Source organism: Odocoileus virginianus, chromosome 19, assembly GCF_023699985.2.
Source record: "Odocoileus virginianus isolate 20LAN1187 ecotype Illinois chromosome 19, Ovbor_1.2, whole genome shotgun sequence".
Lineage (NCBI taxonomy): Eukaryota > Metazoa > Chordata > Mammalia > Artiodactyla > Cervidae > Odocoileus > Odocoileus virginianus.
Genome location: NC_069692.1, coordinates 50,318,789 through 50,332,843, shown reverse-complemented (window position 1 = coordinate 50,332,843; position 14,055 = coordinate 50,318,789). Strand labels below are relative to the sequence as shown.

At 38.2% G+C, this 14,055-nt stretch overlaps 1 protein-coding gene across 3 annotated transcripts in view; it reads left to right on the top strand.

The window, feature by feature from the left end:
- The window catches only part of ADGRB3 (adhesion G protein-coupled receptor B3), an 856,417-nt gene that overhangs the window by 484,502 nt on the left and 357,860 nt on the right, over nt 1-14,055 (top strand). For all 3 annotated transcript variants that reach the window (XM_070450225.1, XM_070450226.1, XM_020897092.2), the window contains one exon: nt 9,067-9,110. In XM_070450225.1, the coding sequence (XP_070306326.1) occupies nt 9,067-9,110 (44 nt within the window). The remainder of the gene's footprint in view (nt 1-9,066; nt 9,111-14,055) is intronic.

The window sequence follows — 14,055 nt, the reverse complement described above, 5'->3', positions numbered from 1 at the left end:
CAGCTGAGTTCACAAAGACTCCTGACACAGAGAAACTGTGAGATAATAAATTTGTGTTGTTCTATGCTGCTAAGAGTGTGTTAATTCATAGTAGCAGCAATAGAAAACTAATAACCTGTATTTGCATTAGAACATGGCAAAATCAAGCTTTTATTATGAAAAAAATATATATGTGTACCTTAACAGCTAAACTACAATAATAATCATATACTTCTCAGTGAAGGTCCGTCAGCAACTACAGATTACATGTTGGCCTGCTGATTATCATGCCAACAATGAATCACCAGAGAATGAGATGGCCACTGTAAGCTGGCAGTGGGATGTTAGGGAAAATTGGAGGATGCAGGAGCAACTCTGACATTTGTAGATGTGTTGTGCTCTTAAAGCAGCTGAGGAAACTTCTCTGCTGGCAGCTGATACATTAAAACTGTCCAAAACAGTCCCGCCAGCTCTTGTCTTTGCCAGGACCCCATGAAAATACTACTGGGACACGTTGTTACATCCTTTTGGATTTAAAAGAAGGCAAAGCTGTATGCTATATCTATACGGAATCTAGTTCACAGTCACATATGAGGAAGACTAAGACATATACATGGAGACAATGATTTTCTTTGAAGGATATACATGTAAATAATTTCTGATAGTGGTTCTACTTTTACTACTTCCTCTATTTCAATAGAAAAATATGTGTCAGGAAGTAATGTACGTTCTGTGATTGGTGATATAGCTAAGGAATCAGAGAAGCAAGCAGTTACCACATCCACAAAACCAGTGTCCTCTGGTTAATGTGGATTCCTGAGTATCTAGATAGCAGAAGCTGAATTAGACCCTCCCCATGTGCTTACTGAACAGCTGCCAGCTCCTGGAGGACGTGACTTGTCCTGACAGAACCATATTCTGAATTTCTCACATCACTGCCCTATATACCATTCTGCTTTACCTAAAGACAGCTCTTTCTTTTCCATCTTATTGACTTCACTGATTCTCAGTGCTTTGCTTTCTATAAAACGCATGCAAATAAATGGAAAAATTCTATGTCTCCATGTCCTTTTAAGCAATAACACAGTGTTGGATTCTCAGTGAGGTTCTTTGGACTCCAGGTGTATCTCAGCTACCCTATCAAAAAAATGAGAGTTAGACCCAGACATAGCTGTTTTTAAGTATCATTTAAAAATACTAAAATATTCTTGAAAACCTTAAGAAGTGTGGAGAACACGCAACAAACAATTCCTGTTACCGAGCTGCATATTATTTTCAATGACATCATCCCCTTAGGTGGTGTATTATACTTTCAGGGATTATAAAGATGTTTATTTGTTAAAAGATATACAGAAAGGGCTCCTGCTCACTATTCTGTTTTAGTGACCTGTCAGAGACATGAGTGTGGAAAGATTTACCTCTACCAGAATCCTACTTCCCTTAAAATGCATTCCTGAACTTTTTAAGATGTGGCTCTTCTCAAGCAATGCTTGAATTATAGGCAAGATGTAAATTAGTCTTTCATGGGTCACATCAGGTGTTTTGGGAATGTTCTTAGGAATTCCCCAAATCTGTTTGTGCAGCTATTTAACCATTACAATTAAAAGTGGGATGGAAGTGGAGGATAAGCTTAGCAAAATCCAGGTCTTGTTAATGTAATGCCTTTACATATAAAATTTCAGAAATAGAGGCTTTGTAATGTCAGTTGAGCAGTCTCTCTCCTCTCCATGTACAAGAACTCAAGGCACTCAATCACTAGAGGATGCGACAGAGGACTTGCCCTGGAATTTATGACCCAGAGCCCTGGAAATGTTGGAACAGTGACAAGAAGGTCACTGCCCTTCTTTGCGTCCTTTGAAGCTTTGTCTACAAGCTTACTTTTCCTCTATAGACAAAGGACATTTTTGTTTCAAGAGGGCTATGAAAGGTATAGGAAAGTTAAGAGGTTTCCAGATTAGGAATTCACTGTGAAACATGAGGTCTAAACATTTGAACACTTCAAAGAAAAGCAAAGTGAAGTAGCCATGTTATTTCTGGTGTGTGTCTGTGTGTGCATGCATGCTCAATCATCACTTCAGTCATGTCCAGCTTTTCTGCAGCCCCGAAGAACTGTAGCCCATCAGGCTCCTCTGTCCATGGGATTATCCCAGCAAGGATACTGGAGTGGGCTGCTTTTTCCTTTTCCAGGGGCTCTTCCTGACCCAGGAATCGAAATGAAACTGCATCTCCTGTGGATCCTGCATTGGCAGGCAGATTCTTTACCACTTGAGCCAGCTGGGAAGCCCCTGTTTTGTGTCCGTGATTCTACAAATGTAATGTGGATTAAAAATTATGAGGACTGGAGGGAGTAGTTGTTAGAATGTCTGCTCCTAGGTTAAGCCCCAATCTTAAAGTCCCTAAAGCCAAGGAACCTACCTTTTTAATCAACATCCTAGGTGATTCTAGAGTAAGTCCAGAGAAAACACCTTGAAAACATTACGATAACAAGAGCATAATTAAGATTTCATGTGAATTGAATTTATTCAGAACTTAAAAACTCCAAGGAAAACTTGAAGTAACTTGGTCAAAATTCATGTTTTTTATGACTATCATCTTTTCTGTAAACAAGCTCCTTCAGGTATTTGTTTAAATATCATCTTATTGGTTCAGTTCAGTCATTCAGTCTTGTCCGACTCTTTGGAACCCCATGGACTGCAGCACGCCAGGCCTCCCTGTCCATCACTGACTCTTGGAAATTACTCAAACTCATGTCCATGGAGTCGGTGATGCCATCCAACCATCTCATCCTCTGTTGTCCCCTTCTCCTCCCGCCTTCAATCTTTCCCAGCATCAGGGTCTTTTCAAATAAGTCAACTCTTTGCATCAGGTGGCCAAAGTATTGGAGTTTCAGCTTCAACATCAGTCCTTCCAATAAATATTCAGGTCTGATTTCCTTTAGGATGGATGGGTTGGGTCTCCTTGCTGTCCAAGGGACTCTCAAGAGTCTTCTCCAACACCACAGTTCAAAAGCATCAATTCGGTGCTTGGCTTTCTTTACAGTCCAACTCTCACATCCATACATGACTACTGGAAAAACCATAACCTTGACTAGACAGACCTTTACTGGCAAGCCTTATTGGTTAAGCCTTCTCAATATACAAAATTGCAATCCATTCACTTCCCAGTCTTTCCCACTCAGTGTGATCTACTTTTCAATACAGCACATATTGCCACCTATCATATTATGTATTTCCTTGGGTTCTTCTTTGTCTCTCTGCCTGCCCTCTTCATTATAGGTAAGTCTGTGAGGCAAAGGCTTTGTTTTGTTAAATGCTGTGTCCCCAGTGCCTCCAAGTTATCCTGAATGTAACAGGTATTTGCTAAGTGGTTTTTGCATGAGTTGATGAATTTGTTCATCATCTTGGCTCTCTCCTGACTTCTTTTTGTGAGAGTGATTTACCATTGTGAGATGTACTTAAAATATTACATAGGTGGGGGAAAAAAAAACTTGAATGAGAGTTTTCAAAAAGAAAAAGAAGTCATTTATAAATGTCATTCTTGGATAATTCTATGGGGTAGGACTAGAAAATGTGTCTAAATTCCCCATTTTACAAACAGGAAAATAGGGAAGTTATGTAAGACCAAAGGAAAAGAGGACCATGTATAGAAACACATAGACAAAGCCAGTGATGCATTATACTGTTAAGTAGATATATAGAGAGCCCCTCATTCATGATTTTTCACCTTTTGATGGTGGGAATGTGATATGCATTCAGTAGGAACCACACTTAGGATTTTGAATTTCAGTCTTTTCCTAGGCTAGAGATACGCAATTACTCTCTTGTGATGCTGGGCGGTGGTCCACAGCTCCCAACCAGCCACACAATCATGAGGGTGAACGACAGATACAGCCATTCTGTACCCATAAAGCCATCTTGATTTTACTTTCAATACAGGAGGCTTTGCGTGAGATGATATTGCCCAAATTTTGGCTAATGTGTTGTGAGCACATTTAAGGTAGACTAGGTTAAGCAATGATGTTCGGTAGGTTAGGTGTATGAAATACGTTGTCACTTTACAGTATTTTCAGCTTGCAATGGGTTTATCAGAATGTAAGCCCCTCATCATAAGTCAAGGATGCTCTGTACTGATATGCTTGATGTTGAGACAGAGGAAAGAAGTAAAAGAAAATATCAAAGACTATTAAAGATAGTACAACTGATGTGTTTAGAACATCTATGGTAATTAGAAAATGTGAATCTTGGTACACTTTTCAAATGCTTGAAATTGAGTGAGTGGTAATGTGTAACTCAACTGTACTGTTTAACTTTACAGTTTTGAATGAAGTCAGGAGACACTTTTTTGGCCAGAAATTTGTTTTTAAAGAACAGCATATTCTTTGCAAAAGTTTTCAAATATATTCAGTTTTAATATTTTAAGTGTCAGTTATATTTATATTGACAGCTCTATAGATTGATTTATAGTTCATTTGGCTCATTTACCAGACAATCTTTGTTTCCTTCAGTTCAGTTCAGTTCAGTCGCTCAGTCGTGTCCGACTCTTTGTGACCCCATGAACCCCAGCACGCCAGGCCTCCCTGTCCATCACCAACTCCCGGAGTTTGCTCAAACTCATGTCCATCGAGTCAGTGATGCCATCCAACCATCTCATCCTCTGTCATACCCTTCTCCTCCTGCCCTCAATCTTTCCCAGCATCAGGGTCTTTTCAAATGAGTCAACTGTTCGCATCAGGTGGCCAGAGTACTGGAGTTTCAGCTTCAGCATCAGTCCTTCCAATGAACACCCAGGACTGATCTCCTTTAGGATGAACTGGCTGGATCTTCTTGCAGTCCAAGGGACTCTCAAGAGTCTTCTCCAACACTGCAGTTCAAAAGCATCAATTCTTCGGTGCTCAGCTTTCTTCACAGTCCAACTCTCACATCCATACATGACCACTGGAAAAACTAAAGCCTTGACTAGATGGACCATTGTTGGCAGTGTAATGTCTCTGCTTTTTAATATGCTGTATAGGTTAGTCATAACTTTACTTCCAAGGAGTAAGCATCTCTTAGTTTCATGGCTGCAATCACCATCCGCAGTGATTTTGGAGCCCAGAAAAATAAAGTCAGCCACTGATTCTTCTGTTTCCCCATCTTATTTCCCATGAAGTGATGGGACCAGATGCCATGATCTTAGTTTTCTGAATGTTGAGTTTTAAGCCAACTTTTTCACTCTCCTCTTTCACTTTCATCAAGAGGCTCTTTAGTTCTTCACTTCCTGCCATTAGGGTGGTGTCATCTGCATATCTGAGGTTATTGATATTTCTCCCAGCAGTCTTGATTCCAGCTTGTGCTTCCTCCAGCCCAGCATTTCTCATGATGTACTCTGCATATAAGTTAAAATAAGCAGGGTGACAATATACAGCCTTAGCATACTTCTTTTCCTATTTGGAACCAGTCTGTTGTTCCATGTCCGGTTCTAATTGTTGCTTCCTGACCTGCATACAGGTTTCTCAAGAGGCAGGTCAGGTGGTCTGGTATTCCCATCTCCTTCAGAATTTTCCACAGTTTATTGTGATCCACAGTCAAAGGCTTTGATATAGTCAATAAAGCAGAAATAGATGTTTTTCTGGAACCCTCTTGCTTTTTTGATGATCCAGCGGATATTGGCAATTTGATCTCTGGTTCCTCTGCCTTTTCTAAAACCAGCTTGAACATCTGGAAGTTCACGAATTTCTTAAATCTACTTCTGTGAGTTAGTTCACAGCCTATTTTCCCCTTGCTTCTGCCATTATATTTTGTTCCTCCACTCTGTCAGGCTCACCATTTCCTGTTATTGATTTTCCATAAATTCCTCATAACAGATCTTACAGCAGAGTGCCTTTGAGAAAAGTATCTTAAAATTATAACAAATGTTTTACAAGTGGTTTCTTTCAGCCATTATTTTTCACATGTTTAGAATTCATTCATCATTGGTTTTTGCTTTGTTTACCATCTCACATTCTTATTCCTTAAGTGACTGGTCTGTCGAGGTACTAAGATTCCTCTAATCTGCTTGTTCTGCATATTTTTGTAAACTTCAGATGTTTATGTCACTGACCTCAGCCCACAGCCCCACAGGGTGACTGTTCTGGAATGAATGTTCACAGAGGCCTATCTGTCCTTTGTGTAGGTCCGAGAATGTAGAGTAAAAAGCAAGATGGAGCAGTTCATATCAGAACCTATAATAATTCTCATGTGGATTGCTTCTAAATTTTCACAAGGACAGAGAGAGAGACAGGTGTGAGCTCTAAGGGGTGAGAGTGAGGAAGGCAGGGGGTGAAACTAAGGTTTGACAGAGGCATGGGTAAGAGTAGAAAAGGCATTTCTCACCTTTATACTTCCGTCCCAAAGTGAATGGAAGTTTTTTTAGGGGGGTAAAACAGAAAGCAATATCTAAACTATTAAGCCTCTATTCTGTATCTTTTCTAACTTTATTGTAACCTGTTATGAATTCTAAGTATGAAATATTAATCTTATCATCAGTATCCTGTGCTGCTTTATATAGAGATTGACCTTAGTCTCACTTGTCCATTCCTAAAGAAGTGAGCTCGACATAGAGGACCTCTAGTTTCAAGGTTTTATGCTTACTGTCTATACCCAATGTGCACACTCCCATGCCCTTCACTGTAATATTCCAGGGGTAATTTATTTTCTATAAATTGCCCTGAGTTCTTTTGAACAGAACTCTAGATATATATAAAATAACTTTATGATACAGTATTGTGTTTCTGCTGAGGACTTGTTAGGAAGTCAGAAGCTGTATGAGAATTTCAGGTAAAACTAGAAAGGGTCTCATAGGACAGAGAAAGAAACAAATTTGAAATGCCATCGCCTCTTCATCTCGTGAACATCTACATATTTCTGCCTTATGTAATGGCCAGATAAGAAGCCACTTTTTCCATGGAACTTGCTGTAATACAGGCCATGATGCTCTGTCCATCATTTGTCCCCTAAAAAATAAATTATGACTAGAGATATTTCTTTTGAGCATGTCTCTGTTGTTATATGAACATTCCACATATTCCTCATCAATCTCTATAAGACTATAACCCATTTCAAGAAAGGGAATGTTTTTTTATGCTCTGAGAGCATGGTTTATAGGTATGAGCGTCTGATAAGAAGTAAGATACATTAGAGATCTGGTCTATGAGGGATTCTGAAGAATGGTAATAGTGCTGAAATATGGGAGTTAGTCAAATGTCCCAATTAAAATATTAATAAAATTGGGATCAGTTCAGTTTAGTCACTCAGTCATGTCTGACTCTTTGTGACCCCATGGACTGCAGTATGCCAGGCCTCTCTGTCCATCTCCAACTCCTTGCGTTTACTCAAACTCATGTCCATTAAGTCGGTGATGCCATCCAACCATCTCATCCTCTGTCATTCCCTTCTCTTCCTGCCTTCAATCTTTTCCAGCATCAGGGTCTTTTCCTTTGAGTCAGTCTTCGCATCAGGTGGCCAAAGTATTGGAGTTTCAGGTTCAGCATCAGTCCTTCCAAGGAATATTCAGGACTGAATTCCTTTAGGTTGGACTAGTTGGATTCCTTGCAGTTCAAGGGATACATTTCACCAATTTTAGAATAATGAGCCAAAGTTGTGTTCCTTTTTTTTCTTTTTCTAACAGAATTCTAGAACGGACATAGTGAACAGTACTTAGAGAGGCACTGTTTCCCAAAGAACTTGCCTAGATTTTGAAGATATTGCTTTGCCAGATCTACCCCAGTAATGATCTATTTGGAAACTAGGCTGAGGTCAAGCTCATAGCTGGCAGTCACCGAGGGAGCATGTCCACCTGCAGGAAGGTGCCTGTAGTCTGTTTCAGGACTGGAACTTTCACCTGTCTTGGCTTACTCATCCTTTTGATATCAGTGACTTGTTGGGTGAGCCCATAGGTATGATGTGTCTTCATCCTGCAGTGACACAAAGTTTAGAAGCAATCGTGAGTGTGTGGGAGGTCAGGATCAGGGTTCAGAAATCTTTCCTGAGGGACTTCGATGTGTCAAGCTCAGGAGAAAGCTACCAAAATGCCCCATACATTGTTGGTGTGGGTTGTTAGGAATATGGCACCTGCACTGGAGAGGCAAAGTTCCTCTTGGTCCTGTGTGTGTAGCACAGGTGTGTGTTTTCCTGGGTACACTGTGAAGTACGCATTCCAGAAGATGAGTGTCGTGGAGAGTGAGCGAGCTTGGAAGCAGCAGAGTATGCTTATTAAAAAAGACAAGAGGATCTGTGGATAGCTCGAGATATCACAGAGAAGAATAGTTACTAGGTTAGTTTCAAAGGGAACAATAAGGCCCAATGAATGTGACAGAAAAGCAAAAAGTAAAACATTCCAACAATCAGAGCTCTTCAAAACGGTGTGCTTGGTAGATTATCCAACGTGGAAAACTCATTGCGTCATCCTGAAGGTCATCATGGCTACTCGGTACATAATTATTAAACTAAATAAAAATGTAGTGTGTTTCCCCCATAGCTTTATTAGATGTGATTCTGTTGGCTGTGCCCTGTTGGTTAAGAAAATATTGCAAGTTCACAAACTCTGGAAATGGCCTTGCCTTTTAGAAGCTACACCCCCGGAACCGGAATAGGACATGGCCAGGGCAGGGTGTGGCGGGGGGGAGGGCGGTGCCTAATACAGAATATTTCACTGTGACTTAACTACTGTAAGTATTTCTTAAAGGAAATAATCCAGCAGTTAGTGTTTTAGAGAAAATAAAATCAAATGGAAATCATAAAAGTATAAACCGTGTTGTATATGAAAAAAAAGTATAAACATAGAAGTATAGACCATGTTGTATATGAAAGCTTCACTTATAATTTTAAAAAAATGAAATATGGGTTATGATTATTTGGAATAGATGTAAGTTTTCTTGAGTAGAATTTCATAAAATGAGCCATTAAACCTATGAGGAAGGGCATGCAAATTTTTATGCAAAACAGAGGTGGGATCTTTAAAGTATCTTACTGCAAGATAAGAAATGTGCCCTTTTGTTTGCATTTCACAGAGTGCTTCAGTTTTTTAATGTATGTACTCAAGATACATTTATTCTTTCTCTTTTTACTTTAGGGCACTTTGAATCCATATTGTGTGTTATGGGATGACTCAAAAACGTAAGTGACAGATGTGTTCTTCCGTTACATTAGGCTAAATATTCAAAGCACGTTAAGTTATTTCAGCTGCCTTCTAGTCCACAGGAATATGATGAGTTAGTGGGATAGAGTTACACTCATTGAGAAGAGTCTCCTTTTTGAAGCTGCAAGATAGCATGATGAATGTGTTTGTGTGTGTGATGATGCCATCAGGTTATATTCCAAGATAGGACTGCATTACCTAATGTGTAAGGCACGTTGTGATGTGAATTCCACGAGGTTTTTAAAAAAGCTTTACTGTTTTAAAATTATAGTAGCTCAAATGCTATTTCAACATTTTGCCCTAGTGATTCCGCTTAGCATAGCAGAATAAAATAGCAATCTCTATGGTCATTTAGCCAATACATTACTTGCATGACCTTGAATCTATTATCAGAGTAATGCAATATTTATATGGCCCTTCAAATTGTTTTCTTATGAGAATGTTGAGTGACATTTAATTTTCTTTTTCTATATTTTATGAATTCATGAAGACAAAAGAAAATAATTTCAATAAATAAGGATGAATCATTCTTCCATGTATTGCTTTGTCTATACAAGTAATTGCAATATATCTGGTCAGAATCATCTTAATATCATTGGTAATGCTATGAGATTTTAAGGTCTCAAAGAGCAGAAAAATCCAGGATTAAGGCTTAATTAGACTCCCATACTTTAAGTACTTACGTGAGTTTCTTTCAGTGTAGTAACCAGATAATACAATCTTCTTTTTCTTTGTTTTGCATGGGTGGGAGATAAATGTCAGTCTCAAAAAGTAGTACCACCATGTGTATGCGGTCAGTAAACACACGACATTCTATGTATTCTAAGAATTTTCCCAGTGTTCTTCCCCCTTAATTGGATGTGTATTCAAGTTTTTATGATGTTACTTGTCTCCTATTTGTAGTTATTGGAGAGTTTAGAAGAGGGACGTTCTTAGATTTCTAGGTAAAAAACAAACCTATTGGAAATGTGTTATTTCTTAGGATACTGATGTAAGTTAAAATAATATTTGTGTGGGTGAAAAACCAATGGTATGAATCATGGTGGTTTCTTTTTTTTTTTTCTTTAGATTCAGATATTCTAGCATCCTCTTTTCCTAGAAACCTTAGTGCATAAATAGAGTCTCAACTTGCCCTGGTAATAACATGAGTTGGAAGCTCTCATTGATGTGATTTTTTTTTCTTTTTAAAACCACATAAAGAAATCCACTGTAGTAAAATTTTTACAATATTTCCTCTTTACCAATAGCCAGAGAAGATGTTCATAGTATATTCTAAGTCACTGTTTAGTATGTTGTATAGCCAAGGGAAATATAAAAGTCTACCAAAAAAAATGTAAACTAAGTGTTTTCTGCTCAAGAAAAGCATGCCATCTTACTCACATGATTACAGGCATTTGCATATCTCCCTGAATAATAACCAACTTTTGTTTAGCTTCATTATCTTTTTAGTGGGTAGAATGTGTTTCTATATTGATCCAAGTAGGAGAATGCACTGGTTATTCCAAAAGACCTTTGGGACTTACAGGAATATTATAGAAAAAGTGGCATTCCCTTATTTTATGTTTCTCTTGGTTTGCATTCTCAGTATTTCTAAGGTGTTAAGTTTAATTTATGGAACTATTGGTGCTTGAGGTCAGCATTGACCTTACAAATCAATGACATTCTGATTTCTCTAACATCTGCTGACTCTTATCCATCACAAAGAACATGTCTTGGTTTTACAAACTTCAACTTTGTAGTTGTCCTTGAAGAAAACTATTCAGTGAGAGGAGGTGTGTTTAGCTGCCTTTCAAATCATCTTATCTCCAGAGATCAGTGCAGTTCATGTTTCCTTGATGTATCTGAAGAGTGATCAAAAATCTTTCCTCTGTGACAGAAATTCCATCCTGTCACACTTTTTAACAGACTGCTTCATCATTAAATAGTTTTTCTGGGTGAGTTTGAAACAATGATGGTTAAGACAATTTTTTTTGTTTCTTCACATCTGTTCTTCTATTTTGATCATGTTCACATACCCAATAGTTTTATCAATGCAGTGATGTTAACTTTGAGCATAAGACACCAAGCATAGTTAATAATGAAGAGATATGGCTCTTGATTTTTTTATCAGAAAAGGATTGATCTAAATGATGTTTTCAAGATTGCAGTAGCACAGTTGAAATTAGAAGTCATTTTTTTTAAATTTTGGTGTAAGGAATCAAATTACCTTAAATTTTTATTAAGATGTATTTCACATGCAACATTATGCTAGTTTCAGGTATGAAACATAATGATTCCATATTTGCTTACACAGCTACATAACCACCATCATAAGTCTAGTTACTATCTGTCACCAATGTTGTTTTGTTTTTGTCGCTAAGTAGTGTGTGACTCTTTTGTGGCCCCATAGAAGGTAGCCCACCAGGCTACTTCTGTCCTTGGAATTTCCCAAGCAAGAATACTGGAGTGGGTTGCAATTTCCTTCTCCAGGGGATCTTCCAAACCCAGGAATTGAACCCATGTCTCCTGCTTAGAAGTATATTCTTTACCTCCAAGCCATCTGAGAAACCATCTGTCACCATTATATAGTTACACACTTCTTTTTCTTAAGATGAGAAAGTAGGATGAAGAAGATAGGGAAAACCACTAGACCACTCAGGTATGACCTAAATCAAATTCTTTATGATTATACAGTGGAAGTGAGAAATAGATTCAAGGGATTAAATCTGATAGAGTGCCTGAAGAACTATGGATGGAGGTTTGTGACATTGTACAGGAGACAGAGATCAAGACCATCCCCAGGAAAAAGAAATGCAAAAAGGCAAAATGGTTGTCTGAGGAGGCCTTACAAATAGCTGAGCAAAGAAGAGAAGCTAAAGGCAAAGGAGAGAAGGAAAGATATACCTTTTGAATGCAGAGTTCCAAAAAATAGCAAGGAGATAAGAAAGCCTTCCTCTGCGATCAATGCAAAGAAATAGAGGAAAACAATAGAATGGGAAAGACTAGAGATCTCTTCAAGAAAATTAGAGATACCAAGGGAACATTTCATACAAAGATGAGCACAATAAAGGACAGAAACGGTATGGACCTAACAGAAGCAAAAGATATTAAAGAGGTGACAAGACTACACAGAAGAACTGTACATAAAAGATCTTCATGACCCAGATAACCATGATGGTGTGATCACTCACCTAGAGCCAGACTTCCTAGAATGTGAAGTCAAGTGGGCCTCAGGAAGCATCACTATGAACAAAGCTAGTGGAGAGGATGGAATTCCAGTTGAGCTATTTCAAATCCTAAAAGATGATGCTCTGAAAGTACTGCACTCAATATGCCAACAAATCTGGAAAACTCAGCAGTGGCCACAGGACTGGAAAGGTCAGTTTTCATTCGAATCCCTAAGAAAGGCAATGCCAAAGAATGTTGAGAATACCACTCAATTGCACTCATCTCACACACTAGCAAAGTAATGCTCAAATTTCTCCAAGTCGGTCTTCATAGTAGATGAACCGTGAACTTCCAGATGTTCAAGCTGGATTTAGAAAAGCAGAGGAACCAGAGATCAAATTGCCAACATCTGCTGAATCATCGAAAAAGCAAGAGAGTTCCAGAAAAGCATCTACTTTTGCGTTATTGGCTATGCCAAAGCCTTTGACTCTGTGGTTCACAACAAACTGTAGAAAATTCTTAAAAAGATGGGAATACCAGTCCATCTTACCTACCTCCTGAGAAATCTATTTGCAGGTCAAGATGCAACAGTTAGAACTGCACGTGAAACAATAGACGGGTTCCAAACAGGAAAAAGAATACATCAATGCTGTATATTGTCACTCTGCTTATCTAACTTATATGCAGAGCACATCATGAGAAATGCTGGGCTGAATGAAGCACAAGCTGGAATCAAGATTGCTGGGGGAAATATCAATAAGCTCAGGTACACAGATGACACCACCCTTATGGCAGAAAGTGAAGAACTAAAGAGCCTCTTGATGAAAGTGAAAGAGGAGAGTGGAAAAGTTGGCTTAAAACTCAGCATTCAGAAAACTAAGATCATGGCATCCGGTCCCTTCACTTCATGGCAAATAGATGGGGAAACAATGGAAACAGTGACAGACTTTATTTTGGGGGGCTCCAAAATCACTGAAGATGGTGACTACAGCCATGAAATTAAAAGGCACTTGCTTCTTTGTGTCTGACCCAAGGAATAACTTGAAAATATTTTTCTCACATCAGAAAAAGGCTTATTTTAGTTACAAAAATGTTTCTTTTTACACTTATGTGACTGATAATTTGCAGATTTTTGTGGCTACTCCAAATTTGGATTTTGGGGTGTTGAATCTTGTGTTGATGACATTCCCTAGAAAATCCATAAGACTTCCTTTAATCTGAAGCTATAATATTTATCCTGTTCTCAGCAACACCATTTGTTGCTAACAGGTCTGTGAAATATTATGTTTGTTCTCAGAAAATGTTTTAGAGATTAATTTTTTCTTTATTTTATTTAAGTTGATTTATAGTATTATATTTCAGTAGTACAGCACAGTGATACAACATTTTAATAGACTGTACTCCATTACAATTTATTATAAAATAATGGCAATATTTCCTTGTACTGTACAAATTGTCCTCGTTACTTATTATTTTGTACACAATAGTTTGTATCTCTTAATCTTGTACCCCAATCTTGTGGTCCTCTCATCCCTCTTCTTACTGGTAACCACTAGTTCTCTGTATCTATGAGTCTCTGTTATATGCATATAATTGGATTAATTTTTTATATTTCATATATAAATGAAAACAGAGTTCTTTGTCTGACTAATTTCACTAAGCATAATGCCTTCTAGGTCCACTCACATTGTTGCAAATGGCAATTTTCGTTCTTTTTCATGGCTGAGTAATATTTCAGTATTTCATTGTTCACATCTTCTTTATCCATTCATCTGT